A 27,742-nucleotide genomic window follows, 5' to 3' on the forward strand; every position below is an offset into this window, starting at 1 on the left:
AGTGAGATGTCTACTCCTCGCAGCCTCGAGGCGATCTATTCTACCGCGAAATCACACTTCAGCGAGGCGCCTACGATGGCTTATTGTGTTTAGTTGTGCGCACATTGGGTGAGATGTCTTCTCCTCGCAGCCTCTAAACATCACAAATATCCCGCACACCAAGGACATTCCCTCATGTATTGTTGGCTCTCACTTATGCCACTGCGCTTGGTTTGGCCTCTCATGGCTCTCCGGTTGTGCCGCAGAGTGACTCATGGAGCGAACCATGGTTGCGCCGGCCAACTGGACCATTCGCGGTAGGACCGACCACACTTCGACGAGAAATTATTTATGGTGGTTTGTGGCTACAGTATAAGGAAGGTAATCCTCTGTATGCTGACAACACATCAAGATGGCTACATCAACTCCCACGAGCAACGATCGGCTGCCGTCAACCCTGTTTACCGTATACCAGACGTATAAGCGCGGAACTTCTGTGATATTGGAATGGCTTTCCTCATTCGACAAACCCCTTGCTAGGAGATCCGGGACTATCGACCAACCGTCAGGACCAGCACCGAATTCCTTTACCGTCAAACAGCTGTTGGAAAAAGCGAGAAAAGCGTCGAAAAGCAAACGTATCCCTCCACAGACAGTTCATGACGCGTTCAAGGTCGTTCTCGTCAACCGTAACAAGCTCACCAAATATTACGATCGTCTCCCCACAGCGTCGGCCGATACCGTCGCGGCAACGGCACGTCACAAGGTCTTCAATGAGACTCTCGCCCAGGCTTATACCATTCTCTTCGCTTCACAGACATGGAAACTCGGACCAGCAAAGCAGACTACCAATGCTTCGCATGCTACTGCCACACCCAACACATTCGAAGTGTTAGCACACGTCGTCGAGGAGGAGCCTGAATTTGAAGCATGTGCATCGGACTTCTGGCAAAGCGAGATTCCCGTATCCACGAAGGCATCTACAATCGCCGACGACTCTGTTGGCGATGCCGTAGGTTTACATACCTATGTACTGGAGCTACAAAACACAGTCCAGACTATCAAGACTATCTGGAAATCTGCTGCTGACGGCGAAATCCCCCTGGCTGTAGCTGGGTTCCTCACCAACGTGGCTCATAGATACTTGTTCGAATGGATAGCTTCTCAGTCACCCTGCGGTGACCACCATGACTGGATAATTCATTATTTCTTCAAAGGTGGGCCATCGGATTCTAAGGAGGGGTTTCTACATAGTTGGATGGATGATATCGATGAATGGAAGAGGTCGAGCCAAGGAGAGGACTTCCTGGAACTCGCTCACAGCTATGGCCTCCTCTGGCCAAGCAACGAGATGCGCCGGTTCGAGGCGCTGGTGAAAGCCAAAGACAATTCGCTGACTACCGTGGAACGCTGCAGATTCGAGAACTACTTCAAGGCTCAACCGGAGCAGCGCGTATTGAGCAGCGAGCTTGTCGACTCCGTCCTGGATTGTGTGTCTACCAGCGAGACCAGAACTAGGGACGAACACTATCAGAAGCTTGACGCCATCATCGACAAACGTTATCAGCATGATCGAGACTTGGTGCAGTCGATGTGCCGAAGTATATATCAGCATCCATTATGGGACGGCCTTGTGGACTTCAAACAAGATCCTGGAAAGAGCTGGCAAAAACAAATGTATGCAGAAGACTATCTTCAGTTCACTTTAGGCGTTCCGCTACTGTGGGATCTGAAAGCATACCTGGATTCCGACTCCCCACCGCAAACGACTCTAATTCTGGGCGCACACATGTTTGTCGAAAGCTGTCGTAGCTTCATCTGGCAAAATCCTGTCGGAGCTCCGCCTCGCACCAACAACAGGATCAAGGTCCTGTCTTTCGCACGCAACAGCCGGATCGCGTTGCAGAAGTTTCTGCAGAACAACGAGGATTCACCGAGAGCTCTCCCATTGCGTTCAGATTCGTACGATAAACTCAGGAAGACTGTTAAACAGCTCGACAAGTTTACTTCCGGGAAAGTGTTCGATTTGTATTCTCAATCGCCTTGGGTCACTGGAAGCTACATGGCGACGATCGCGGCACGCAACATGATGCTCGGCCTCGGGTTGATGGGTGCGCAGGGTTACGTATCTGATCTGCTGCACTTGTACAACATGCTGCAAAAGCTCAGAGTTCCATGTCCTAAGATACCTTTATTGGAACATCTTTGCGACGTCCTTGGACCGATGGTATTCCCACATATGCAGGGACGGCCTACGAAGGACTTCGACAACATGGCTCGCCTTGCCAAACATGAGCCAATACTCAGAAAGAACAGAAAGTGGACGTCTGATGTCCAAGCAAAGATGTACGATGACCCGAAGAACAACTATTCGAATCTATCCGACTTTGCATCCGAAACGCTAGTGAGACAGTGTTGGTTCGACAGGCGCTTGTTAGCCAAGATACTGGACGAAAGGCTACTGGCTAAGAAGCACGATATCATCCCGAACATGATCGCTCGCTTTACGCCGTCCGATGTTGTCCTGCGCGTAAGAGACCACATTATGCCAGAATTCAACGGAACATTCCCTTTGGCAAAAGTCAATTACTTTGCCGTCATGGATTTAGTTCTCGACTTCTACAAAGAGGTTGCTTCTCAACTAGCTAATCCAGATGGGTTGCCAAGTTGCGCGCAGGAATTCGCGGGGCTAGGAGCCTCAGGTCGCTATGACCTACAAGCGAATACTCTGGAAGCAGCAATGTGTTTCTTGGGGGTCGTCAGGTACGACATCGATCATCTTGTAATGACACGCACGGATGCGTCTAGATGGAGAATGTTGCAGGAAGACGATGGCTTGCTCTTTCTGCGTGATGCGGTTGTCAAGGTCTGCGGACATGTCAAGTTGGAGGATTTCTTGTGGGAGGATATGTGAGGCGGATATAGTGGCTTCAGCAAATAGTGTAACGATAGTGTCGTGTAGGCTAGCCGAAATGAATACGTTTCACCTGAGCATCTGTGCGATCATCGCCGCTGTTAACAGTGAACAAAACTGAACTTTGCTTGCATGCTGATGAGTAGCCCGAGAGATCGTTCCTTCCGGTTCGTTCCCGAGAGCCAGACTAGCCTCATTGATCAAAGGCTTGGCGCGTCAGTCCGCTGAACAATCTCCCCGCCCGTGTCCCGCAGCAGCCTTTCATCCCAGGCACTGTCAATATCATTGGTGAAGCGAATCTTGCCATCTTTTACGCGCATCTGTAGCTTCCACTGTGTAGGTCGCACGGCTGTAATGGTGTCCACTCGCATGTGCAACGCTTGCGCTTTCCCTTTTCTCGAAGGTGCCATGCCTCGCGATGCCGGACGCGTCGAGCGATGAACGATCGCTGCTACACAACCGCAGCACCTTATCCAAGCCGAAACACTGTAATTAGATCCACGGCGCAGGTTCTCGTCAATCTTGCGACACCAGCCTCCCACCAAGGCCCCGATGGAAGAAGCGCGCATCTGGTGGTCAGCTTGATGGCGACGCATGGGTCATGCGACTGCGTTCTGCGATGGGGGCACTTGCAGGCTTCCCAACCTACACAATTTACATGCACGATCTCACTTTCGAGCGCGATCCCGCTGAACCATGGGATGATGCTGCGCTAAACTCTCACAGCCAGTCACGTGTGGGATGTTGCATGCGTTGCAGCCTAGAACATGATTTTTCTGCTTCCGCATAACTACAAGACTGCGAGCTCCCCCACCATTAAGCATAGCGACACGCCCCCAGCTTCCCCTTTCTCACACAGCACCAAATCGACTTGAAACGACATTTCCGATCACAAGCCCAGTCGCTTCACGATGTCTGCGCAACCCCCCACCAAAGCACCCGAGCGGCTTCCGCCGACCCTATCCGAGATTTATCGCACGTACAAGCAAGGAACTTCGATCGTCATCAGTTGGCTCGTGTCTTTAGATTCGTCAGCTACAACTAAACCGCGACCGAACCAGGAGCAACAAGACCAGTCACACGCAGCCGGGTTGACGGTGCGCGAGATCGCTGACCGCGCTCGCCAGGCTGCAAGCATGGGTAAGAAGCCACCCGTGGACATTCAAGCGGCTTTCAAGAACGTCATATTAAATCGCAGCAAGTTGACCAGGTACTACGAGGCGTTGCCATCTTCCACGCAAGAAGTTCAAGATTCGACTGAACGTCACAAGGTCTTCAATGAGACCTTAGCTGAAGCATATGCATTGCTCATGCCAAAAGTCAGGCAAAAGAAGAGGGCCACAAAGGGCGCACCGAGCGCGTCATCCGACGCATTCCCTCCCGCTACTACGAACAGCTTTGAGGCGCTGATTGGACTGATAGAAGCCGAGAAAGATCATGACGGATCCGTATCTCAATACTGGCAAGACAGCCTGCCAAGAACTAGTCCCAAACGATCCGCGATTGTAGAAGACCCCATCGAGGATGCGATTGCTATCCAAACCCACCTCACAGAATATCAGGCCATCGTGGACACTACGAATGCCATTTGGAGGTCGTTTGCTCGCGGCGACACATCCCTCGCAGCCGCCGGATGGTTGACGAACATGGCTCAGCACTTCATGAGAGGGCTGAAATGTCACGCGAGCAAGGACGTCACTATTCAGCAGGGCGTGTTTAGTGAAATTGGGGACTGTGGTAGTCTACGGTTAGACATCACTGCGGACGAATTGACATCGACGAAATTTAGCGAATCTGTAACGTCTTCATCCTTTGTCGAGCTAACTCATGGCACTGGTCTAATCTGGCCGTTCAGACTCCTGAACGCTTTTGTCGAAACAAAACAAATCCCGCGGTCTTTCGAGAACGAGCGGCGTCGTTTCCAAGACTTCTTTCGCAACCCGTCTGAGGAGCGCAGTGTCAAAGAGAATTTCGTTGGGGCAGTCGCCGAGTTCGCATCGCGCGATGGATCTCAGCTCTCTCAAGAGGATCGCCAAGCAGCAGGCGAAAAAATTTGCGCCGACCGTTACGACTATGAGCGCATGCTGCTCGGATCTATAGTCAAGAGTATTTCTCTACACCCCGCCTATCAAGCATACCAACTCGATCCGGATTCAAACAAAGCGCAAAATGCCTCGCCCCGGTGGGCGTATATCAGGCAAGGACATCTACAACACCCCTCAGCGCTTCCTCTTGTCGCTGAATCTTCGAAGAAGGTGACTTGGTTCTCGGAATTGGTAGCAACGCACATGCTACTGGAAAGCGGGCGTAGCTTTCTGCACGAATGCGAGAGGTTAGGAAAGACGCCGCCGAACTGCCGCATCATTGTACTAAGCCGAGCGAACGAAGTGCTTCGCGCGATAGCAGAGCTGCAGCAACATCAAAATCTGACAGGGGACACCATCGAGCTACTCAAGATGAACCTGGAGAAGTTCCTTGCTGTCAAGACGTTCGACGTTTATTCTCAATCACCTTGGGTCACGGGAAGTTACATGTCCGCTATATCTGACTTTACGCTCTACTGTGGCCTTGCGGTTCTCAACGAGCAGAAAATGTTCGCCGCTGTAATGCATCTTTACAACATGCTACGGCAAATCGATGCTGGATGCCCCCAGATACCAGTATTGGAACATCTCCAAAGTTTGTTCAAGTCAGTGGTTTTCCCGGGAAAGCAAGAACCTCGAGAGAAGTTTCTGAACACCTTTGAGATCTATTGTGGTGCGAGGTTCGTGAAGAAGTTAACGAAGGACTTTACGGAGCTGACCACAACGCCGAAGAAAGTACCCCAGCAAGTCGCTGGCGAAAGAAACAAGATCCGATTTAGTACCATGGAACTTTCCGCGCAAGACAGCTTTCACAATGTTTACATACCCACTCCCGAGCTTTGGGTGAAACTCACGGGCGACCCTAATGTAATTCGACGGCTTGATAGGGACAAACGCAAGACCGATATCCAGACTTCCTATCCGCCATCGGAACTTATCCGTCGCGCGCAAGACGTTATCGAACCAGAGTACGAAGGGGCGTTCCCAATAGCTCGGCTGAATTGTTTTGCTGTTTACGGTCTTTGCAGGGTCATACTGTTCGAGATCGCCACTCGCTTCGGGGAGTGTGGGCCTACGTTATTCGACCCGTTAACTCATGCATTAGACTCGTGTGGATATCTCGAGATACACAGTGATAGCATCGACTCGGCGTTACTTTGCGTTCGCCTAACGATGTCCGATGTCGACTCGAAGTTACGTGGTCGCAATGACCGGATGGCAGACAAGAGATTCCATGAAATACGCTCGGTGGCCATGACGCGAAACGCAATCGTGAAGGTGTGCGAGGGGAGGAAGCTTGAGGACTTCCTGTGGCAGAACTACTGAGTGGAGGCTTGAGTTTGAGATTGGCGCAACATTCACCTAGTTCTTTCTCTCAGCATGCGTGAAGGAGGATTTCCTTGAAGGGCTTGTCCTTTCTTTAGCACGTAGGTAGTGTTTGGTTGCAAATGAATGTCTATAGGGCGAGTTCGTCAGGTATGATATCAAACGAGGCTCTTCCTACATCGAAGTGGACGTCTTGATGCTGCTGCTGCAAATGCCTATGAAGGGCATCAGGAAAAGCGTTTACTAGATTTGTTGTTGAATCGTTGTTGAGGCTGGGGGTGGCGAGGACTGGTTAATTCTCGGTAGATTCGTCTAGAAGGCCGGGGATGCGCCGCAGTGCCGATCTAAAAGCAGGGTCTCTGCGGCTCTTTGCGAGATAGAGCCGGAAGGGACTCGGAGCGCCTCATCGTCGGTCGCATGCATTCGCAGTACATGGAATGCATCATCATCAAGACTACTCACCATCAGTTCATTCCGCGTGATACAAGGGCCGTGACTTCCTCAAGAGTGACGGCTACCCCAGACTTCGCTTTGCTACTTCCGCACCCGACCCACTCACGTGCTGGCGGCCAAGCCTATCTCGACCTGGCACATCCCTGCACGGATCGCTCACCGCCCCTAAATTTTCTGCTCGCGCCATCTCCGGCCTCGCCTCCTTTCCCTTCAGCCCTGTCAACTCCTTCCCCAGGCCCACTTTCTTTATATAAACCGTGTTCCGTGTCTGTGTCCTCTTTCCCCGGATTCACTCGAAACCACGCACGTTCACTTTCCACGTATTCAAGAGAGACTTACTTGACGACCACGACTATCGTTTGCTTATACGTGTCATTACTGAGATTACTCACGTCGCCACTTGTCGCTACATAAACTCGGTTTCCTCAACAATACATCCTCAAACCTCAACACTACATCAAGCATCATGTTCGCTCGTATCGCCACCCGCGTTCCCATAACCGCTGCCTTCGCCGGCAAGCGCATCGCACCCGCCACCATCCGCGCCAACTCCTCCAGCTCAACCAGCAGCGCAGCACGCGTCATGGAGATGGCCGCGCAGGCCGAGCGCCCAAGTACGTCATGAAAAGGAAGCATAAAAAATCAAGTAACCGTACTAACGTGTGTTTCAGCTGGCGCCGAAGCCGCCGTCCCCGTCATGTGGGCCGCCTGCGGTGTCCTCACCTACGCCGCATGGAACCGCATGAGCGAGCGCAGCGCCGGCGAGAACGTTGAGAAGCTGCTCATCGTTTAAGCGACGATGATTACGAATTACACACTTCTGCGATACCCCCGACACCTTCTTCCTCTTCTTCGTCGACGAGCGATCGGTCCGGCGATGACGGTCATTACCTATACTTGCGAGTGCTGTTTGGCATAGACGTATAGACCGCGTGTAACATAGCATGGCATTTGCGTGCGCGTGTTTGGTTGCGGCGTATAGATCGTGTTTTTTCTGTTGGTTGGATCAGATACTGGAATGGCATGGATATGTCTGGTTTGGCTTTGGGGGCTGCGGCCAGGGACTTGGGTAATGGTCGACGGCGTTCGACTTTGCGCATCAATGCAATGTGGGCCTCAGGCTCTTTCTTTACATCAACCTCATCGCCATGGTTTTGTACTGCGCATTTTCCGATGTGACGAAACCGCCTTCACCATACGCAAGCATCATATTCTTGGACCTTTCTTTCAGAGATTATCTCACGAGGCGCAATCTGACGGCCATGTGTATCCATCACATCACCAGCGGATGACACAACATGTCTTTTGTCATCTACATCGACGCCTTACATGCAAAGTCACTTCCGATGTTCAGATTTGAAGGATACATTTCTTTATGTACCGTCATTGGCTCAAGGACTTGATACTGCGTATGCAGCAATGTACCACGTAAACTCCTTCAGCCTCCGTTGACATCCCGATGTCGCCATGACTCCGCGCAAGCATTGACGCCAAAACCACTTTTCTTGGGCAGCCCATGGTGACGAGGCGATTACACCGTGCAATGTTGGTGTTTCACCGACGCCATGTCCCATCAAGACCTGCCCGAATGCCATGCCTGCAGCCGAGGCTGAAGCTCTTGCATTCTAGACAAACACCTAGCGAGGAACCCTCGGCTCCTCATTAAGGTCCTTGATAGCCGCCTTCAGCTCCTCAATATACGGCTCCATCTTTGCGACCACACCGTCACACGTGTCGATGATCTCTCTTGCTGCAACCCCAACCGCCTGTATCATCAGTTCCTTCGCTGGCTTATCACAAGCTGGCTGTCCTGCCTCACCCCACAGCCGACAAGAGTTGGCCGCATAGAGGTCTGCACCATAGCGTTGTCTGACTGTCATTCCAGGGTGTATTTGGTCATCTACCATGAAGTCGACCAAGTTAAGATTCTTCCTCAACCATACTCGGTGGTCTTTGGGCGCGTCTCTGACATTTGGCCACAACGGCGTAGTATCCTCGTTCATGAAACGACGCAACCACTCCCTCTGCTCTGCTCGGGTGTCGCCGGTGTCAATATCAGTCGGATCGTCTTCTGGATAGAGCGCGTCTTCCAAGAGGAAGTCGCCTAGATCCTTCCTGAGATTGCTGAAGTCCTCACAGGGTCCATCGCCACCGCGGCCCCGCAAGTCGGCTGCGTACTTGAGTAAGCTTTCTGGTGTGAGGGTGCCGGTGTCCGTCAATTCTGGGAATACATTCTGCACGAATTAGCAACCAATGCACCGTCTATTACTGGCGGGATGGACGTACCGTCATCCAGAGGTGAGCTTCTCGGGCGTCGGCTTCTTCGAATGTGGCCTCGGGATCCAGAAGGCGGTGGATGGCGATGACTTGCGATACGGTCACACCCGGAGTTCCTGGCTTAAGGTCTGCCTTTGTGATGGCTCTTATGATCTCTTCGAACATCCACTCTTCTGCAGCGATGCCGAAGCGTTGGATCAAGAGGGTAACATCGAGCCAACGAGCGCTGATATCATGTCAGCTCTTGGCTAGTGATGGGAAAGCATACAATACGTACTCATCGAATGAATAGAAAACCATGTCTTTCCGCGTGAGGCTTCGAGTGTTAGTGGAGGAAGATGGAGAGGAAGTCAGTGATGGTGTACACATCTGTATATATACATCCTAGCGCCCCCGCTAGTGGCTGCCATAACAGCTGTAAAGTCGTCGCCGCCTTCACCTTTACCTCGATGATTTTGACGACGAAATGAGACTACCAAAAGGATCTCATGCCCTCAGACTTGTGATTCTGAGTTCTTCGAGACGTCATTGGAAGCAGCGTTATATACACGTAGATTTGGATGGGTGAAGGGGTACCTTCAGTCTAGGTAAGTCAGCTTCAGGGCTGTTCCGAATAGAGGGTGTATTAATGAGGGCGGCGTAGAAGCGCAAGTACGCTGTATGACTCCTGAAGATACTATGATCATCAGCAAGAACTCATAAAGCTGGATCGCAGCAGGTTGGTGATATGCCTGTCGAGTGTTCGTAGCTTCTGGGTTCTCTTTTGGCCGGATCGTGCTCCAGCGTAGAAAGTTTGCCCAAGCAAGATGCGCGACATCTGTACAAGATGCTGACATCGGTGTTCCGTTGTTCATGTCTGTATGTATGTCAACTAGCTGTTAGCGACCTTACAACGCTGTAAGTGGTTTCGAGAGCGAAGATGCTGCTTATCGCCGTTTGTAAGTGATTCCACGATGGCAAGGAACTATTGTAGGAAGAAGCAGAGCTATCAGCATCATTGATAGAAGCATATGTCGTGATTCATAGTATGAAGCGTAACCGCGAATGTGAATGACTGGGAACTAAAATCATCAGTAACACTTGTGATTCACAACAAGATTTGAGTCGGCCTCATGTCCTCGCAATCGCCAGGGAGGACTGCCTATCGCAACGTGATAAACAAATCGGAGAGTCTGGTCGCTATCGTCAAAGGTTCTCGCTGTCCTAGGGTTGTGTAGGTTATCAGAAAGCAGATAATCCCGCCGTGGATTGTAGTGGCTGGTCCAGCTGCAAATCCAGCACGTCGCGCAGAATCATGGCCAGGGCTTATACCGCGCCCTATACTGAGTCATTGATTGTAGTGTTCCTGCTTGGACGCGACAGGTTCGCACGGCTTGCTCATGACGCGAGCGCGGCCTCATCGGACTTATGGGTCATGGTAGTACTGGCAGGAGCGCGTCGTTCGGTTGAGGCGCGTGTCATCGAGCGCAACAATGAGCGGCATACCACAGTCATACTGGTGGGGAGGCCGAAAATGGGTGTAGTCGCAATCCAGAAGGATGGCGCGAGTGTTGATGTGCAGAGGTCGGCCCTGCCGTTGGCGTGGCGGCGCTAGCGCCCACCAGGGAAAAGCGCGAGCCCCTATGACGTCGGGCAGCCACGTTCCTCATCTTCCAGGAACCACACGCGTACCATCAACATCATCTCATGCGACATTCCCGAGGTCTGTTCCTACATTCGCGGCTATGTATACAAGTTAACCCGACGCTAGAACGGATCCGGATTGCTCCACTGACGAGTAGACACGAGATCAATCGTCGCAGGGCAATTTGACACACCGAACGGAACATAGCCACCCACCGTTCCATACTCGCCATGGCACCCCTCAAAGACATCCTTAGCGTGAGCCCATATGTCCGACAGCGAAGCCTCACACTTTGACCAGTCGCCCTTGTAGTGGACTTGAACCGCACACGTCGTAACCACATTCGCCCACCACCTCTCGCCGGGCCTCTTGTGAACCAGCTGCACCTTGTTCCGGTCGAGACCCTCCAGCGTCGCAAAAGCGGCTACACAATCATCGTACTGCGCAGACTCGCTCGTGGTCTGGCAAACGACGTCGTCTATATTGGGGTGGGAGAAGGCGAGTCTACCGAAGTCAGGCTCGATGATGGCTTGCCGGACAATAGGCTGATACCACTCTGGGTAGATTGCCATCTCGTAGAGCTTGTCTGAGACTGCTTCTCCGGTACCGCGGCTGGGGTCGGCATCCTCCAAGTCCAACGCTGTGTTGTGACGACTTGGGGCGCCTGGTTCAAAGTCCTCGAGCGCCTCGTTCTCTGCTGTTGTTTTCGTGACGCTCCACATACGTGGATACGGGGGGTAGGTGCCGAACGTCTTTTGCATGTACCGTGCGACGGCGAAGTAAACGTAGTTCTCGTTGGTATATGCGGCACTTTGCACGTCCCTCGCTGCCAGAAGTTTGGCGCGGCCGGACTTGTACGTCGCGACTGGCTTTTCGTCACCAATCATCTGTTCAGTATCGTGGCCTTGATTGTGTTAGTCGTACGTAGAAAGTGATGACTATACGCGGCAATACTTACATCCGCCTTGACAAATTTCCGTCTTCGTGTCATTCACGTGTAGCAACTCATGGAAAGCGGTGCAGGCTATATCTCGTAAGCAACGAGCGGGAACTGGTGGGGATTTGAGGTTATAGCTTACCCCGGCTTCGCATGTTCCTCGTATTGAGCTTCTTTTGGCCAGTCGCGTCCGCGAAGATATCCTTCTCCAATTCCGAGTGGTCCTTGAGGATGGTGAAGAACGCGGGACAAAAGTTGAGCCCATCGTACGTCCATGAACCTCTTGTCGTGGGCATGTAGTAAGCAGCAGTGGAATCATCGCATTGTTTCGGCTCACTAGGATCATCGCAGTGTATTTCGATATAGCGTTCAAACCACCAGTCGGCCCAACCCCGTCCTCTTGTCGCTTGCGTACCGCGATAGAAGGTATCGTAGATGCGCTGTCGGTATCCAAGGTTCTTGCTCGGTGGACCCCAATATTCGATTGCCGCTTGGGTGTCGAAGTTTATAATTTTGTTGTTACTACCCGTGACTGAAAGCAGTTCATCGCTATTGTCAAACGCCGCATTGGCAAGAAGTACCTAAAGATGGAAGGACAACATCAGTGCATAGCCGACATGTAACTGGATCAAAAACTTGCTTACAGCGTCTGAAAGTGCTTGGCGAATGATGCGCTCTTGACCAGCATCGCAGTTCGAGCCCTTGAAGATCGGAGAAGTCTGGATACCCACATTCTGACCACTACATGGCTGAATAAGAGATGTCAGGAGGCAGAGAAGGAAGAAAACCGCCACCCTGGCGGGATACATATTCGCGAGCGACTATCGGAGTATGTTGCGACTGGCTTTTCGAGGGGTCTAAGATCGGGGAGGGTAGAGGGGAAGTCGTGTATATATATTGAAGGCATAGGCCGTGCGTTGTGTACCTCTTGGATTCCATCCTACTCTTTCACTTCCCAATCTCACTGCGCTACTCCCGGGGTGGGGGAAAAGGAGCGCCCGTGACGCCCTAGTTGATGTATTTTGATGACTATATCGCCCCTCGTAATGAGCTATAGGCCTTGAAAAAGTCAACGTAGCCGGTAAAGCATCACATGGATACACAATCGCAATGCCTGTGACTCGATGTGTTCGTGATACCCACTCGCGTTTTGACCTATCGCAAATACAGTTCGCCATGTGCGCGCCTAGAGGTTTCCCGGTCCTGCGCGTGTATGATTTTCGAGGCCACATTCCTCCCCATTTTACAACTCATCTCGAGTGAAGACATGACCTCATCCGAACCACCAAGCCAGAAAAGACCCTCCATCACCTCAATATCTTCCGATATATCCCTCTCATTACCGAATTTCGGGACCGATTTGTTCCATTCTTGTCGATGCACCCAGCTGAAACCGACATCGGTAGCATTCTGACCATCCTCCCAGCTCTTCCCAATCATGGCAGCAAGCCCGCGATCGGAGACGTGTCGACGGGTCATCACACGATACAAGTTCTCGTAATGAAATCTGCCGTTCGCACACTCATAGTCTTCCGGCTTGCTTGGTGTCATCCAGGGCCTCTTGCGCCAAAACCGGTCTTCCCAGTAGAAACCCATTCCGTCCCACTTGGTGAGCGACATCAGATTGGACTCCGCGGATGTCGTTAGGAGACGGTCGGGGATGTCAGCGTCAACGGCTAAGTTGAGATATTTCGACTTGAACGCATGCTCGGTAGCGAAGTAGGTAACGTGCGTTGATGTATAACTTAGCGGCGACAAGAGATTTTTCGACAGCGAGCCCAGCTTTTGGAGGCTGTCAAGTAGTGGACTGCCATGAACGGGAGCCGCCAAGACGACTATATCATACTCTCGGTCTTCATGTAATGCGAGATCGGATGCACCCGCGATTGAGACTTTGTAGCGTCGATCTTGGCCATGTTCAATTCCAACCACCTCGCTTCGCAGTTGCAAGTCCGCTAACGAGGCGTTCATCATCGCGCCTACAAGCCGTATGTTGCCGCCGACTAAAGATGTTTCCTTTGACTCTCTGCAAGCCATCATCGCATCGATAGCACTTACCTGTGTTAGATCAAGAGAGGAACGCGCGCGTACACATGGCTCGATGACCTCGATCTGGAATAGCTCGGTGGTACCAAGGCCTGTAAGATAGTCCGCAGCGGAGAGTTTTGCGATGTCGCCATGCAGACCTACCCTTCTGAGCTCTTCACCAACTTCGCTGAATCGGTCCGTACGTCCAAAATGCTGGAATCTCTCAGTCGTGGTATGGACCGCTCGCCGGAAGAGTGCAGGCGAGCTGCCGTACTCGTAACGCATGTGGATACGTCTCCAAATAGATGGAGACGTGAAGTCGCACGAGGCCTGCAGCCCAGGGTCTAACTTCAGATCGTTCCAGTGGAGGAGACGCAAGGTATCCCATACGGACATGTTGTTGGACCATACGACTGGTTTCACAATCCAGAGCAGACCGTGCTTATCTAACCATTCGCTCAGTCCCAAAGCAAGCAATGCCTTGCCGATAATTTCCTTGCCGTTCCAAATGCCTGTTCTTCTTAATGGGCTGTGAAGACATCCCAAAAGCGACCAGCAAGTTTCCTTGTCTACCAGAGCCAGGTCCAGCTTCTCAACGCTTTGCGTGATACATTCATCGTCCGTAAAGAAACTGGCAGCACCAGTTTCGAGAATGGTCCGGTTCTGGGTATCCGGTACTGGGAATGAAGCGACTCGTCCGCCGATGCGTTCGCTAGAGTCGAAGATCGTGATCGAGAGTGGTTGGTCCGGAGGAGCCTTCTCGCGTAAATGGTATGCTGTGCTGGCGCCGCTGAGTCCTGCACCGACGATGGCTATTTTCGTCTCCCTTCCAAGTGCATCGTGGCGTCCTGCTTGACGGCCGTTGGTAGACGCGCAAGTGAGTGTAGCGAGAAGCGTGAGTAGAGCGCAAAAGATCGAAAGCGCCATGGTGGGGGTGTAGTAGAAAGAGACAGATAGGCGGAGATAAGTGTCCGTCGGCGTGCGACGATTCACAGGGCTGGTACATGGTAGTACCATGACGTAAGCGCACGTGCTGCACAACCTAAAGGCAGGCACGCCCATCTTGACCATTCATTCAATTCTACAAAGATGACATAGTAAATATACCGACCAGACCTGAGATAACATGAGAAGGGGAAGACGGCGCTCGTTCTTCGAAGCTCTTGAGACCTTGTGCACCGTGTTATGGGCTCTGCTTCGAATCCTCAAGACACGTCTCCACCACCTTCTTCGTGCCTTCCTCATTTTGCAATTTCAGACTCAGCCGCTCCAATCGCTCTAGCAACGCTTTCTCAGTCTCTCTGAACCTCTGTTCCTCAGCCTCATCGTCATCGTCGGCCCCAACATCACCCGCGGTAGGCGTCTTGTCACCCTCTCCACTTCCCTCTACCGCCACAACCCCCTCCGTATTCTCCTCGTCTCCACTCGTTCCATGAACACCGTCCTTTATCACAGCAGCCCTCCTCTTCTTCATCTCTTCCGCTCTCTTCAGGCAGATATCTAACCTCTTCAGACTGCTCTTCGGCCACGACGTCTTGTAATCATGGCCTCTTTGCGCCGTCTTCGCGCCCTCCGGCAAAGTCACCCAGTCCAGCTTACTCTCAACGTGAATGTGTATATCCGGCTCCATCAGCGACGGGAAATCCAGTGTGCCAACTCTCAGCTCAACAACTGCCTCACCCAGGTGGTTACTAGCCCAGAGCTGAACATGACATTGCGGACACTCGGCATACCGATCGACAAGGCCGGGTTTAACTTCTCGGCTCAGGAACGAAGGCTTCGTCGGAGACAGTATCTGGATGTTGTAGAGTTCGATGTTCAGACTCAGGTAGAAGGCGCTACCCGTCTGTTTCTGGCAGTCCATACAGTGGCAGGCATAGCAGTAGAGCGGGGCTGTAAGGAGCCTGTAGCGGATGGTATTGCAGACGCAGCCGCCACTTAGCGCTGGGAACGGTTTCGACGTGGACATAGTGGTGCTCGTGGTGCGGGGTCGGTCCGGCTGGAATGGCAGTGATTGATAAGCTGGAGGCGGGGTGACACGTAGGAGCTGTGACGTAGTAAGCGACCGAGCCGCTAGTGGGCATTTCGAGATTAGCGTTGATCTTCGCGCGGAGGATTCGCGACTTCACGATACTGCTGGAAAGGTTCATCAGTAACATTGGACGGTGATTCGAGGACCATCGCGATGAGCAACCACCTCCTTTCAAACGAGATCGCAGAGGAGCATTATGACACGGAGATTGACGATGGCATGAGGGCTATCTAATAAGAAAAGATACTTGACAACTTGACGGTTGCATGCGACAGAGCACAGCTATTTATGCCGTTAATTCTCTACGATACTACCAGAAAGCACGTGGTATACTCATATGGCCCAGAGCGAAGCATGCACGTGGAAATTTTGCGCGACTGCTGGAAACTGCATCTCGCAAGGAACCCATACTTCATGCTGGCGGGTACAATCCCACGGACGTTGATGAAACTACCAATATCAGGCCTTTGAAAGTCGACAAAGTGGTCAGCGTCCTTGTAAAGGTGTTATCAAGGTAGCTATTGCGACTCTTAAGCTCTCTGCTTTATGGTAATCGACGAAGATCCGTGCCTTACGCTGCTTACAGTAACGACAACGTCTCCAGACCTGATGCCGGAACGTATCACTGCTAAGGCTCGCCCTCGCCATGTTCTATGAACATTGCCCTTAAAGTCATGCAGATTCTTATAGTACGCAGACCCAAGCGCTGCCAGAGTGGCATCTCCATGTACCTCGACGGTAAGGGTATCGTCGTCATTCATCTCGATGTTTCCCTCCTGATCAGCGAGTTGAAGTTCCAGGTACGCTAGGTCTTGTCTGTCTGCGACAAGTTCACCGGACTTCTCGTTGACAATCCTAACTGAAGCAACGTCAGCGGAGCGGAGCGTGGAGCGCGAACGCTCCTGTCCGCCAGAGTATGCAACAGCAAGAAGTTCGCCAGGCTCGTAAGCTGTCGAAAATCTAGCGGTGTATCTGTTGGCTTGGTTGCTACTTGCGCGCCCAAGCGAGCGGCCATTCAGGAAAAGTTCTGTTTCCTCTTCCTGAGTGATGACCTCAATGTAAGCCTTCTGGCCCTCACAACCCTTCCAGCCCCAGCCCTCGATCGCATCGGAATCTCGCCAGGGCGTCGCCTTGTAATACAAGTTAGAGACGTCCAATGGACGTACCGCAATTACGGGTTGAGACAGGAGTTTCCAGCACGCTTGGGCTACGAAAGCCGAAGCATTGGGCACGCCAGTGATGTCTAAAGCGCCGCAACCCCCTACTAGATGTGGCCAAGGCTTGTACAATTTTATAGGGGTAAACCTGCTTGCCTCATAGTCGTGCACACCAATGCCTACCTCGCCAAGGTAGTCCCATCCAGTCCACATGAAGTCTCCTATTAGGTTCGGAATCTTTTCAACGTTGGACCAGTTCCTAGGAAGATCAGGTGGACAGGTTTCGGTACCGAGCATCATCCTTGAAGGGTGTAATTTGGCATCTGATTGGTACCGGATATCTCCATAATTGTAGCCCGCAACATCCATGTACGAATAGAGTCTGCTGGTCACAACATTGGTGTGATTGAACTTTGGGAAGTACCGCATGAATGAGAGGAACATGCTGGCGATGATGTTGAAGAAAGTGCTAGAGGCCAAATCCCCCAGACCGCCTTTGTTATCTGCAGGAGGAGTATTTGGATCCCCCGGCGGGATTTTTGAAAACATCATCAGGGCCAGCGTAAGATTGAGCGCGATAGTATTAGGTCGGGATGGATCCAGCTTGTGCGTGAGGTCCAGGAGCTTCTTCGCGATCGTGTGTCCGTAGGCGGATTTTGGCTCAGTGATCTCGTTACCCAATGAGTACATAACAACTGAAGGGTGGTTACGAGCTCGTTCCACAAGAGAAGCAACTTCGTACTCCCAGCGTTCGTTGAAGGTGTTGGAATCGTCATATTTAGACTTTGCCTGGTACCAGTAGTCGGCAAACTCATCCATGACGTACATGCCTACCTCATCACATGCTTGTAGAAGGACTTCTGAGCATGGATGGTGCGACATACGAATAGCGTTGAAGCCATTCTTCTTCATGATCGACACGCGCCGCAGTTCCGCAGCTTTGAACGATGCTGCGCCGAGGATACCGTTGTCTGCGTGTATGCAACCACCACGCAACTTCACAGTCTGGCCATTGACCAGGAATCCATGACCAGGCTTCAACTGCAGAGTGCGCAGACCGTACTTGAACTTATAGAGATCGCCGTTGATGACGACAGTGCAGTCGTAGAGATTCGGAGTCTCAGCGGACCATAGATCTGGGTTCGATAACTCGAAGTTTTGTCTCAGCTCAGACGTTGTCGTTTTTGTTGTCCACTGGATCGCGTTCCTTCCTCCTCTCGAAAGCTCGAAAGATACTTCAACGTCATCCTTCTTTTCGTTGTTGAGTAAGACCTCGAATGTGAGAAGAGCAACTCCACTGGCGGAGAGCGTTGCCAGCCTGATCCCGTCCTTGCAAAGCAGATTGTGGTTTCGAACCATGAGATGAACGCTGCGATGAATTCCGGCTCCAGTGTACCAGCGCGCGTTAGGTTGTTCACTGTTGTCGGCATGTACTTCGATGGTGTTCCTCTCGCCGAGCTTCAGGTAAGAGTCTACGCGAACCTCAAACTTGGTCCAGCCCGCCAGACAACCGCCGACTTCTGTGCCGTTCACCAGCACGCGACTGTGCCGGTAAACACCATCAAAACTCAAAGCGACCACTTTGGACTCCAGAGTAGTAGGCGCTTGCCATGTTTTGCGATACTTGTACGTTCCGCCAAGATAAAATCCGCCATGAGTTCCAGCGAGGGCGTCCTCCCGCCGCCCTTCTACCTGCATAGCATCGTGAGGAAGGTGTACTTTGCTCCAGCCAGTTTGTCCAGAGCGTTGGAACTCCCAATCTTCGTTGAAAAGTGTCGCTACTTCGGCCATTTTTTTGCATCTACTGTGCACTGGAAGTTGAACCAAGGGCATGAAATTTGAAGGTAGGGGCTTAACTTTCTAACACGGGGTCAGCAAAGTTCTTGTAGCGTCAAGCGTACCAAAAACGTACACGGCCCTCCTCGGTACAATAATCTGCATCTTGGAAGATGCTTGCGCACAGGTACGTATATCCACCAATGATTTGGTGTTACATAGAAGTTTCCAGCCTTGTAGCCCTGATATTGTTGTGCAGAGAATCCATTAGCGCTTACGTCGAAAGTCGGATGCACAGAGGCCGGGTCCGGACGCCTTCTGTAGCTTCGGATGCACAAGGTCCCGAGTCCGGACGCCTTCGCGACTCACAAGCTACCCAGCGCGTGCGCCTATCATGCACTTAGTTAATAACTCGAAGCAAGCGCCTATCGTGTCGCGGCTTTTATGCCGACTCTTAGCAGCTAGCAAAAAATTGTCATATCGCGTAGGCCCAGGCGAAGGAAGGAACCAGATTGCAGCCATTGTGGTGACGCAGAAGCGCCTGCGTATTACAGCACTAATGACGGCTCAACGTCGATACTCGTGAGGCTGCAGATGTCGTTGTGGTGGAGAAGCCGTGGTGTTGAACACCGCGATGACGCGCCGCAATTGCTTGGCGTCGGACCGCCGATTGGCCACCATCTCTCAGGTACACACCACACCATCCGACCGCCATTAACACTTCAACGCCATCATCTCGGCAGCCAGCGACTGTACGACAAGTGCGGCCATCTATATTGCAAGCTCATCGTCGTGAGTACGTAGTGATGCTATCATCACCGACGTACGCAGCGCGCGTCATCACAGCATCTGGCAGCGCGCGTCGTAGTGCCTCACGTAACGCGACCGCGTCATAGAATCTCTTGCTAATCTCAAGTCAACTAACGTCAGCTCGCAGCCTCTTGGTGAAACGTCAGTCACTGGTTGGGAAGGGTTCGGGAACGTCTCAATCCATGAAGAGTCGCCTGCTCTACGGCTCACCGAACGGCGCCTTTCCATTGTCGTCTCATCCCGATTCTACATGCCAACGGTGCCTCCCCAGATCATCGTGTCCGGCCTACAACGCGAAGCGGAAGTCGGGATGATCGTCGCCCAGCGCCTTCGTACTCTGGTCAAGAACCTCCGGCATCTGCAACCTTGCCTCATCGCGCTTCTTGTTCTCCCTCTTGCAACCAAAGAATGTTACCGTCGCAGCAACAACACCGATACAAGCCAGTCCGAGACCCGTACTAAACCCAGTACGAAACACCGGCGCCTCTTTAAACAGAAAAACGTTAGAGCTAATAAAGGCCCCTGCAGTACCGAAGTTGATAATTACAGCAATAGCCACGGCCCGCTTGTACCCAGAACCGCAGTTCATCGAGACCCAGATAATCGAGATCGGCATCGCGAGATAGCATCCACTGGCAATAAAAAACATGCCGCAATACCGCACGGCCGGGTTGGACGGGTGCACAATCTCCACGATGAGACCTGTCGCGAGAACTGCCCAACCTAGGACGTAAAACAGATACCGGCGCTGCAGCCACTCGCTCATGTACGCGAAGATGACCGAGAAGGCGGCGCCGACAAGATACACAGGGATTGTGTGGACCTGCGCTTGCGTCGCGGTATAGCCAAGGCCCTTTAGGATGGTCGGTTGGAAGTTCGCGAGAGAGTTTGCGTTCTCAGTCACTCCGATGTTCATCAAAACGCTGGTCACGATCAGTTCAGTTATGCGCAAGAACATACATGCCACTTACCCAGTCCAGATCTTCCAGTCTTTGAGGAAATGTAACGCCTTCTTGAACGATATCTCGTCGTCGGCAACATGACCCCCATCAGCTTTTATGCGAGCTAGCATCAGCGCCTTCTCGTCGGGAGACAGAAACTTGCATTGCTCGGGAAATGGGGGAACGATCGGCCAACAGGCTATGCTGACGAAGATAGTCACACAACCCTCGATGATGAAGATCCTAATTCACGTCAGTAGATGTACGCCAAAGGACTCAACAGTTAACCTACCATCTCCACGCTCCATACCCGGCTGTACCGTCCATGCGAGCGATTAACGAGGAAACGAACCCGTTGATTGCGCCCGCAACAATACCTGCGGTGCAAAAAAAGACGTAGCGCGTCAAGTACTCGCGCTTCGAATAATACGCGCCGATCAAGTATGCCGCTCCCGAGATGTAGGCCGACTCGGCGATGCCTTCCAGCAGACGGCAGACAACGAGCTCCTCCCATCGCTTCACGAGTCCGCATCCGATCACGGTGATGCCCCAGCAGAACATCATTACGCAAAGACTCTTGGGCCCATACTTCTTGAAGGCGATTTGCAACGGGATGCCAGCGACGAGGTAACCCAGGTTAAAAACCCACACGGCGATGTTGAACCTCTGGCCGATGAGGTTCAGCTCTGTCTCCATGCCCTGGATCTTTGCATTCCCTATGTTGGCTCTTGGGGGCGAGTTAGCAAGGCATCGCAACGATCAAAGGTCATTCAACCAGACTTACCGGTCGATGAAGTTGACCAAGTAAAGTATCCACAGCACTGGCAAGATCCGAAAGTCGAGCTTCCGGATGAGTCGCCTCTCCGCAGCGCGATCGAAGCCATGCTCGCTCGTTGACTCTGCTGGGGAAACCGATGAGTTGTCGACGTGAACTCCCTTCTCGACGATACTGGCGTCTGCCATTGTGGCAAAGTCTGAGGAAAATGAAGGAGGGGTATGATCACTACTGCGAAGCTGTTCAAAGAAAACTATCAGTAACAGCTCTCGCTATGCAATGCGGACAGGGACAAGGTATGCTGCAGGATATACGAGAGCTTACAAAAATTACGCTCGGTGAACATATACTTGCTCACGGGATGTACCTGCCGTTGCTATGAGCATTGAATACCGGTAAGCACCCAAACTGTACGACATCGCCGCGCTTTGAGAATCCTCAGAGCTGGGCGAGGCTGCCGACGTGGCGTGCCATTGCGGGCTGCTGTTGAGGACAACCGACAGACCTATCATCAACCTTCGCCGCATTCAGTCCAAGGTCGATGAGTGATTGGCCAGGAGTACGGGCAAGCCATGTGAAGGAGCGGCACGATGGATGCTTCGAATCACGATGGATGGCGCTAATCGTGCGGGATTACAACCTGGTATCGAGACCTTGCAGCCCCTCATCCTGCGCGGGCTGGGTACCCACCTTGGCTATCGTGAACCTATCGAAATATAGTACTATCGGCAGATGGGCTTTATGCAGAGCTGGCGCGGCGGCAGACTTTTGAACACCCTAAGCGACCCGGGTCGGAACAAGAATTGAGATTCCTCGCGAGGCGCACTAGGTGCGGCGCGGCGGCGCCTTCGGTCGCGGCGCTCCTCCCCGCCGCCACGGCCCGCAAAATGAAAGCTCAAACACGACTCAGACCATCATTCGGTCTTGGATCTTCCACCTTTGACCATTATCGTGGGTCGCTGGCCGAAGAAATCGCAGTTCCGAGAATTCAGCCTGCGCCAACATCAGGATGTAGAGGAAGTGCGGAATTGTGCGCGCCCGCCGGCACATCTGCGACAGCGACACCCACCACCAAGCTATCGCACAACCAACGTCATCATGGGAGCCTCAGAAGTAATCCACGCATACTTGTTCTCTCTTGCCGTGATGGGATGAATGAACGGATACCCTTATGATACGATGCCGCCAAGAGTCAGCCAAGGTCTATCCTGCCGCCTCTTCGAATGGCTTACTTGTTCGAGACAGCGGGACGGGGCTTTCCACATGCGAGCCTCGTGCGCTTTGCATCGCAAACTGAGCCGCAGTCCTACCCAGTCAATTTCCGACACTTCTCGTCGCTCCCGGGATTCATTCCTGCTCTCAAGCTGTTACGTGAGACGAGTAATGCAAAGGTCACTATGCACCGTTCACTAACACATCTCCCGTCGCAATGTGACTAAATCACTTTGCAAGCGGCCTGAGGATTCGTGAAATAAGATGAGCACACGCACACTGGTATGCTCGAATGATGGGAAGGATGAACAGCCCAAGGCGTCGGATCCATGAGCTGGGTGTATCTGCTTCCAACGAACGACGGAGTCTACTATAAGGGTGCTCGCACAAGTCTTGGCTTGACTCATGCCTCTCCCATGCTCTACCTACTGGCATTACCTTTCTGTGTCACATGATCACCGACAATGATCTTCATCGCGTATCCAGAAGAGCAACGAGATGTGCAGTGGGTGACTGTAACGCTGACCGTTATCTCGACACTCTTGTTGACGTGGCGCATATCCAGCACAATCACTAGCAGAGGATGGCTGGGTCTCGAGGATGCTTTTGTCATAATAGCAAATGTAGGTCTTTGCTTACGCTTCAAACACGCTAGTACTAACACCCCTTGTGTCTTACCTGCAGCTATTATTACCTATACAATTATATATTCTATAATATATTCTATTTACTCTAGCATAAGGTTCTATACCTATTCTTGCTATCTAAGACAGCTTAAATACTAACCTACATCTTAACCTATATATTATAAAGAGTAAAAAGTACGTTAGTATGCCTCTACTATTCTGTGTTACTACTAATATTGCTTTAAGTAAGAAAAGCAGTCTCTACTAAAGAGAGCTAGTAACCTAGCTAACCTAGATAAACAAGTAGTGTATTTACTATAGCTATCTTAGCGTAGAGAAAGTATTTACCTACTTAGTATAGACCTACACGTATAGCTATTAGCGTATACTTATTATAAGTTATATTACATTATATACTAAGTAGGCGCTTAAGGTAGAATCTATATAACTTAATACTCTATTAAGTATATAAGTTTACGTTTACGTTTACAGGTATTTATTAATAATACTTAGCCTATATAGCTACTTAGTAGTAGGTTACCTTTACTATATTAGTAAGTAAGAGCTAGTAGTATTTAACGTTAATAAGAATATATAGTTAGATTAGAATTCTAAAAGTAATAGAAGTAAAAGAAAGTGCTATAGTATGTGTATATTATATAAGCAATAATAACGCTAAAGTGCCTTATATACTCTACCTCTAACTTATATTACTATATGCGTAAAGTTGTATCTTAGAACTGTTACCTCTATTTTATAGTATACTTAATAACTTATTATAATAAGCAACTTATAACTTCTAAAATCTATATACACCTATATAATTAGGTCTTCTTAAAAAGAGAAGTATTGTTAATATAAGAGCCTAGTACTAACACTGTCTAGATCTAGCTTGTTCTTCTTGCGGCATTCATCTACAAATCGACAACCTATGGATTTGGCATGCATGTTGCGGATATCCAGAGAACTGGTGGTAGTGTCACAGAAGCGTTAAAAGTAAGAACACTGTTCGACCAAATACTCGCGCGGCGAACTTACTTATCCGTTGCAGTTCTTCTGGCTGACACAGTCCCTATATACGCTCACCAATGGTTTCAACAAGATGGCCTTCTTGGCGTTATACTACCGCTTGTTTCCCATGAAGCGCTTCCGACAAGCATGCTTGGTGCTGGGAGCCATATCTGTCGGCTGGACCATCTCCTACGTCTTCGTATGCATTTTCCAATGCACCCCGGTACCTCGTGTATACAACAGGAAGTTGGAAGGGACATGCATCAACTTCATCTGGCATCGGTATGTCGCACTATGGACGAGACGTTCGCAAGCTGACTGCTACAATAGCTGGTCGAATGCAGTCCTGAACATTCTGACTGATCTCGCGATCTTCCTACTCCCCATGCCGATTATACTGAAGCTGAATATGTCGATCGGTTCGCGCATCGGACTCGTCGCTCTTTTCTCGATAGGCTTCTTCATCTGCCTGACCACTGCGCTGCGCATGGCGGCCTTGCCATTGAGTCTCAAGGCTACAGAACCTACTTGGGAGTCTGCACCGACGAACCTGTGGTCTTTCATTGAAGCAGCTACGGGGGTGATATGTGCCTGCTTGCTCAGCCTGCGCAAGAGTATCGGCGCATTATGGCCAAAGAAGTGGAGGAGCAACAAAGGAAACAGCGGTGCCTATGAACAGTACGGGATCAGCGGATCAGGCGGCCTCGGGCCGGGAGTGTCGCGACCGTGCAATGGGACTGGAGCTCGCAACTCGTATGCAATGAGCGGCTTGCGCAGCGGAGCGAAAGGCAGGATAGAATCGCTCGGCGACATTAGTCCAAGTGAGAGTCAAGAGCGGATCATGGAAGGCTCAAAGACGGTAGCGCAGGTCACCACAAGTCGACCGCGCAGTAGTCGCAGTGTGAGTGAGGATCTGGGGTCGCCAGGCATCAGGGTGACCACCGATGTCCAGGTCGTGAGGGAGTAACGACCCAAATCCACACGGCGATGCAACCAACCCACGGGCGTCAACACACATATTATCAGATGCAACTGTACTATATTGTACTCGGAACCGGGATATGCCCCAATCAAACGCTAAATCTCAACCTTTGCCAAAACGCTCGCGACGTCGCCACTAGTCGAAGCCAGAGCACTGTGAGCTGCAGCTAGCCAGCAAATCTATGCCCAATATGGTGGGGATGCAGTGGCATGTTCTTGCAAGCTCTGCCGTGCCGCCTCTCGACAAGACGATGCTTACAGTAAGCGCCAGCCCCACATCTGGTGGCCCGCGGACATGTGCCAGGGTGGCTCGAAGGCCGCCTAAGTGGCCGCAGTGTACTTATGAAGCATGCAATAGCGGCTCACAGCTCGATACTCACGCAGTATTACTGCTTGCAAGGGCTTCATACTTGAACGACGAAACATACATCTAACAACTCTATCACGATGACCGAGCACCGCTCATTGAGCCTCGCGATCGTCGGCGGAGGCATCGCGGGACTAACGCTAACCGTCGCCCTTCTCACCAAATGCCCACACATCAACATCACGCTGTACGAGTCCGCAGAAGCCTTTGGCGAGATAGGCGCAGGTGTCGGCTTCTCGCCAGTCATGGTTCGCACAATGGCTCTCATCGATCCACGCATCGCGGAAGCATTCGTCAAATGTAGCAAAGGCAACACAGTCACCGACCCGCCGAACTGGTTTCACGTACGAGTAGGAGATCAAAGAAAGAAGGATGTCAAGCTAGGGGAAGAGATCTTTGTGATACCAGGGAGGAAGGGACCGGGAGGTGGCGTGCACAGGGCTCACTTCCTCGATGAGTTGGTTAAGCTGGTACCGGAAGGAGTCGCACAGTTCAAGAAGAGGGTGCTCGAGATCACTGAAGCATGCGACGGCTCCGGCGATGTGGTCTTGCATTTTACCGACGGGTCTACTGCGCAGCACAGTGCGGTGCTTGGGTGCGACGGGATTAAAAGTCGCGTGCGATCTATCGTCCTGGGCGACTCAGACGCAGTAAAGGCGTTGTTCTCGGGCAAGTATGCGTATCGGGGGCTGCTCCCCATGTCGGAGGCGGTTGAGATCTTGGGCAATGAGACACCAAGAACGCCGCAGATGTATATGGGCTACCATGGGCACGTGCTTACGTTCCCCATCGCTAATGGAACGTTGTTCAATGGTACAAAAAGTCCGCTCATTCGTCGATTTAGCTAACAAATCTATAGTCGTCGCCTTCTCATCACGACCGACTTGGGAGGACTCGAATTGGGTAGTCCAAACGTCCCGCGACGACATGCTAGAGGACTACAAAGACTGGATCCCCGCCGTGCGCAAAATCATGCAAAACATCCGAAAGCCTGATGTCTGGGCGCTCTTCAACCACCCACCTGCACCAACGTACTATAGCGCTAAGCCACTAATCTGCCTAGTGGGCGACGCGGCTCATGCATCGACACCGCATCAAGGCGCCGGGGCAGGAATGTGTATCGAAGATGTGTACGTCCTGAGCGAGTTGCTATCGCAGTGTCATGCGAAGACTACCCTCGAGACGGTATTCCACGCATACGACACGGTAAGAACGCCGCGCAGTCAAAAGCTGGTCAAAACGAGCAAGGAAGCCGGTATGCTGTGGGACTTCGAAGGAGAAGGCGTCGGTGACGATTTGGAAGCGCTGCGGATCAATGCGCAGACAAGGATGGCGTGGATTTGGGACCACGAGATATCGAATGACTTGAACGAAGCAAGGCGTATGATGCAAGAGGGCGCGTCGAAGACTCCGTAGGCGTGGATGCGGCGGTCAACAAGTCACGACAATGCTCGACACATACATACCACAAACGACAGGAGTGAATGACCCAGAAGTCTACAACGCGTTGAGATCGAACCAACCTTTCATTTTGGTACTAATGTAGAGCGCGCGCCTTCGATTTATCCTTTTGCGTGGGATGCGGAGGTAGCGCAATACCTGAAGACATGCACCTTCGCAATCGCACCGTCCGGCTTGGGCGCGTTTCGCTTCATGTTCCGTTTTCCAAATGGTCTGGTCCAACGGTAGCCGGATATGGCTTTGCGACCAGAAACGGATGTCGTTCCAGGAAGCCGCTGGGATCGACTGTGCCGCACAGTCTCGCTACCACACTACTTCACAACTTACCCCACGCTCGACAGAAGATGATGCATGAAAATACAGGCGCGCAGCCTCGCTCCTACGCATCAGAGAGCCTGGTCTGTGACGCTGCGCCTATCTTTTATCCAGGGAGAAACGGAGAGGTTGCAGCCTGGCCAGCTACTTCGTTTCAGAGGCGTCGAACACAGCCATGGCCGTCCAGGTTCAGCACACTGAAGCGGAGGTGTGCGAGTGTCTTGAGAGGCGCTGCGAGGGCCAACGAAGACTGCGCTGATGAGTATAATTAGACTTGGGCGACACCATCCAGCGTTAGAACTCCAGATCATCACGACTTTACATTGATACTCATTGCGCAATTCGTCCCTGATACTCCAAAACAACATACCCTTTCAAGCATGCCTCTTGATGTAACCAACCTCGGAACCGTCGCTGGCCGCCGATGGGACCCACAGGCGGTGCTCAAGCTTTCCCTCGACAGCCGCTGCGTTGGATGGGCGCCCTCACGTGGCCGCAAATGCCGCATGCCTATACGTCAAGATAACGCACACAGGATCGAAATGTTGGTGGTTAATTTGGCGACCCAAAGTCCAGACCCTGAGCGACTCCGGCCAAAACTTCAGCGCCTTGCTGAGCATGGCTTGTGTGTTCGTTTCCACCAGTATCAAGTCGAC

At 51.8% G+C, this 27,742-nt stretch overlaps 11 protein-coding genes across 11 annotated transcripts; 5 read left to right on the forward strand and 6 right to left on the reverse strand.

Moving 5' to 3' along the window:
* Nucleotides 1–391: 391 nt before the first annotated feature.
* J4E85_002799 (uncharacterized protein) lies at nucleotides 392–2,893 on the forward strand (the record flags this gene model as incomplete). The annotated part of the gene is made up of 1 exon (XM_051467073.1): nucleotides 392–2,893. One exon carries the CDS (start codon nucleotides 392–394, stop codon nucleotides 2,891–2,893), a length of 2,502 nt encoding a protein of 833 aa, XP_051329928.1.
* A 911-nt stretch (nucleotides 2,894–3,804) lies between these two features.
* On the forward strand, nucleotides 3,805–6,303 carry J4E85_002800 (uncharacterized protein; the record flags this gene model as incomplete). The annotated part of the gene is made up of 1 exon (XM_051467074.1): nucleotides 3,805–6,303. The coding sequence occupies one exon, from the start codon at nucleotides 3,805–3,807 to the stop codon at nucleotides 6,301–6,303; it is 2,499 nt and encodes an 832-aa protein (XP_051329929.1).
* Nucleotides 6,304–7,222: 919 nt separating this feature from the next.
* Nucleotides 7,223–7,549, forward strand: J4E85_002801 (uncharacterized protein; the record flags this gene model as incomplete). The annotated part of the gene is made up of 2 exons (XM_051467075.1): nucleotides 7,223–7,370; nucleotides 7,428–7,549. The coding sequence occupies 2 exons, from the start codon at nucleotides 7,223–7,225 to the stop codon at nucleotides 7,547–7,549; spliced, it is 270 nt and encodes an 89-aa protein (XP_051329930.1).
* Nucleotides 7,550–8,393: 844 nt separating this feature from the next.
* On the reverse strand, nucleotides 8,394–9,333 carry J4E85_002802 (uncharacterized protein; the record flags this gene model as incomplete). Its single annotated transcript, XM_051467076.1, has 3 exons — nucleotides 8,394–8,990; nucleotides 9,043–9,259; nucleotides 9,311–9,333. The coding sequence occupies 3 exons, from the start codon at nucleotides 9,331–9,333 to the stop codon at nucleotides 8,394–8,396; spliced, it is 837 nt and encodes a 278-aa protein (XP_051329931.1).
* Nucleotides 9,334–10,779: 1,446 nt separating this feature from the next.
* Nucleotides 10,780–11,890, reverse strand: J4E85_002803 (uncharacterized protein; the record flags this gene model as incomplete). The annotated part of the gene is made up of 2 exons (XM_051467077.1): nucleotides 10,780–11,561; nucleotides 11,737–11,890. The coding sequence occupies 2 exons, from the start codon at nucleotides 11,888–11,890 to the stop codon at nucleotides 10,780–10,782; spliced, it is 936 nt and encodes a 311-aa protein (XP_051329932.1).
* Nucleotides 11,891–12,749: 859 nt separating this feature from the next.
* On the reverse strand, nucleotides 12,750–14,549 carry J4E85_002804 (uncharacterized protein; the record flags this gene model as incomplete). Its single annotated transcript, XM_051467078.1, has 2 exons — nucleotides 12,750–13,376; nucleotides 13,653–14,549. 2 exons carry the CDS (start codon nucleotides 14,547–14,549, stop codon nucleotides 12,750–12,752), a joined length of 1,524 nt encoding a protein of 507 aa, XP_051329933.1.
* A 256-nt stretch (nucleotides 14,550–14,805) lies between these two features.
* J4E85_002805 (uncharacterized protein) lies at nucleotides 14,806–15,591 on the reverse strand (the record flags this gene model as incomplete). The annotated part of the gene is made up of 1 exon (XM_051467079.1): nucleotides 14,806–15,591. The coding sequence occupies one exon, from the start codon at nucleotides 15,589–15,591 to the stop codon at nucleotides 14,806–14,808; it is 786 nt and encodes a 261-aa protein (XP_051329934.1).
* A 593-nt stretch (nucleotides 15,592–16,184) lies between these two features.
* On the reverse strand, nucleotides 16,185–18,602 carry J4E85_002806 (uncharacterized protein; the record flags this gene model as incomplete). The annotated part of the gene is made up of 1 exon (XM_051467080.1): nucleotides 16,185–18,602. The coding sequence occupies one exon, from the start codon at nucleotides 18,600–18,602 to the stop codon at nucleotides 16,185–16,187; it is 2,418 nt and encodes an 805-aa protein (XP_051329935.1).
* A 1,081-nt stretch (nucleotides 18,603–19,683) lies between these two features.
* J4E85_002807 (uncharacterized protein) lies at nucleotides 19,684–21,301 on the reverse strand (the record flags this gene model as incomplete). The annotated part of the gene is made up of 4 exons (XM_051467081.1): nucleotides 19,684–20,320; nucleotides 20,369–20,581; nucleotides 20,631–21,065; nucleotides 21,123–21,301. 4 exons carry the CDS (start codon nucleotides 21,299–21,301, stop codon nucleotides 19,684–19,686), a joined length of 1,464 nt encoding a protein of 487 aa, XP_051329936.1.
* A 2,752-nt stretch (nucleotides 21,302–24,053) lies between these two features.
* J4E85_002808 (uncharacterized protein) lies at nucleotides 24,054–24,929 on the forward strand (the record flags this gene model as incomplete). The annotated part of the gene is made up of 2 exons (XM_051467082.1): nucleotides 24,054–24,244; nucleotides 24,293–24,929. 2 exons carry the CDS (start codon nucleotides 24,054–24,056, stop codon nucleotides 24,927–24,929), a joined length of 828 nt encoding a protein of 275 aa, XP_051329937.1.
* Nucleotides 24,930–25,390: 461 nt separating this feature from the next.
* On the forward strand, nucleotides 25,391–26,726 carry J4E85_002809 (uncharacterized protein; the record flags this gene model as incomplete). Its single annotated transcript, XM_051467083.1, has 2 exons — nucleotides 25,391–26,123; nucleotides 26,170–26,726. The coding sequence occupies 2 exons, from the start codon at nucleotides 25,391–25,393 to the stop codon at nucleotides 26,724–26,726; spliced, it is 1,290 nt and encodes a 429-aa protein (XP_051329938.1).
* Between the last annotated feature and the right edge of the window lie 1,016 nt (nucleotides 26,727–27,742).

The sequence above is a fragment of the Alternaria conjuncta genome, assembly GCF_024043145.1.
Source record: "Alternaria conjuncta strain BMP 0040 chromosome Unknown scaffold_3, whole genome shotgun sequence".
NCBI classification, from domain to species: domain Eukaryota; kingdom Fungi; phylum Ascomycota; class Dothideomycetes; order Pleosporales; family Pleosporaceae; genus Alternaria; species Alternaria conjuncta.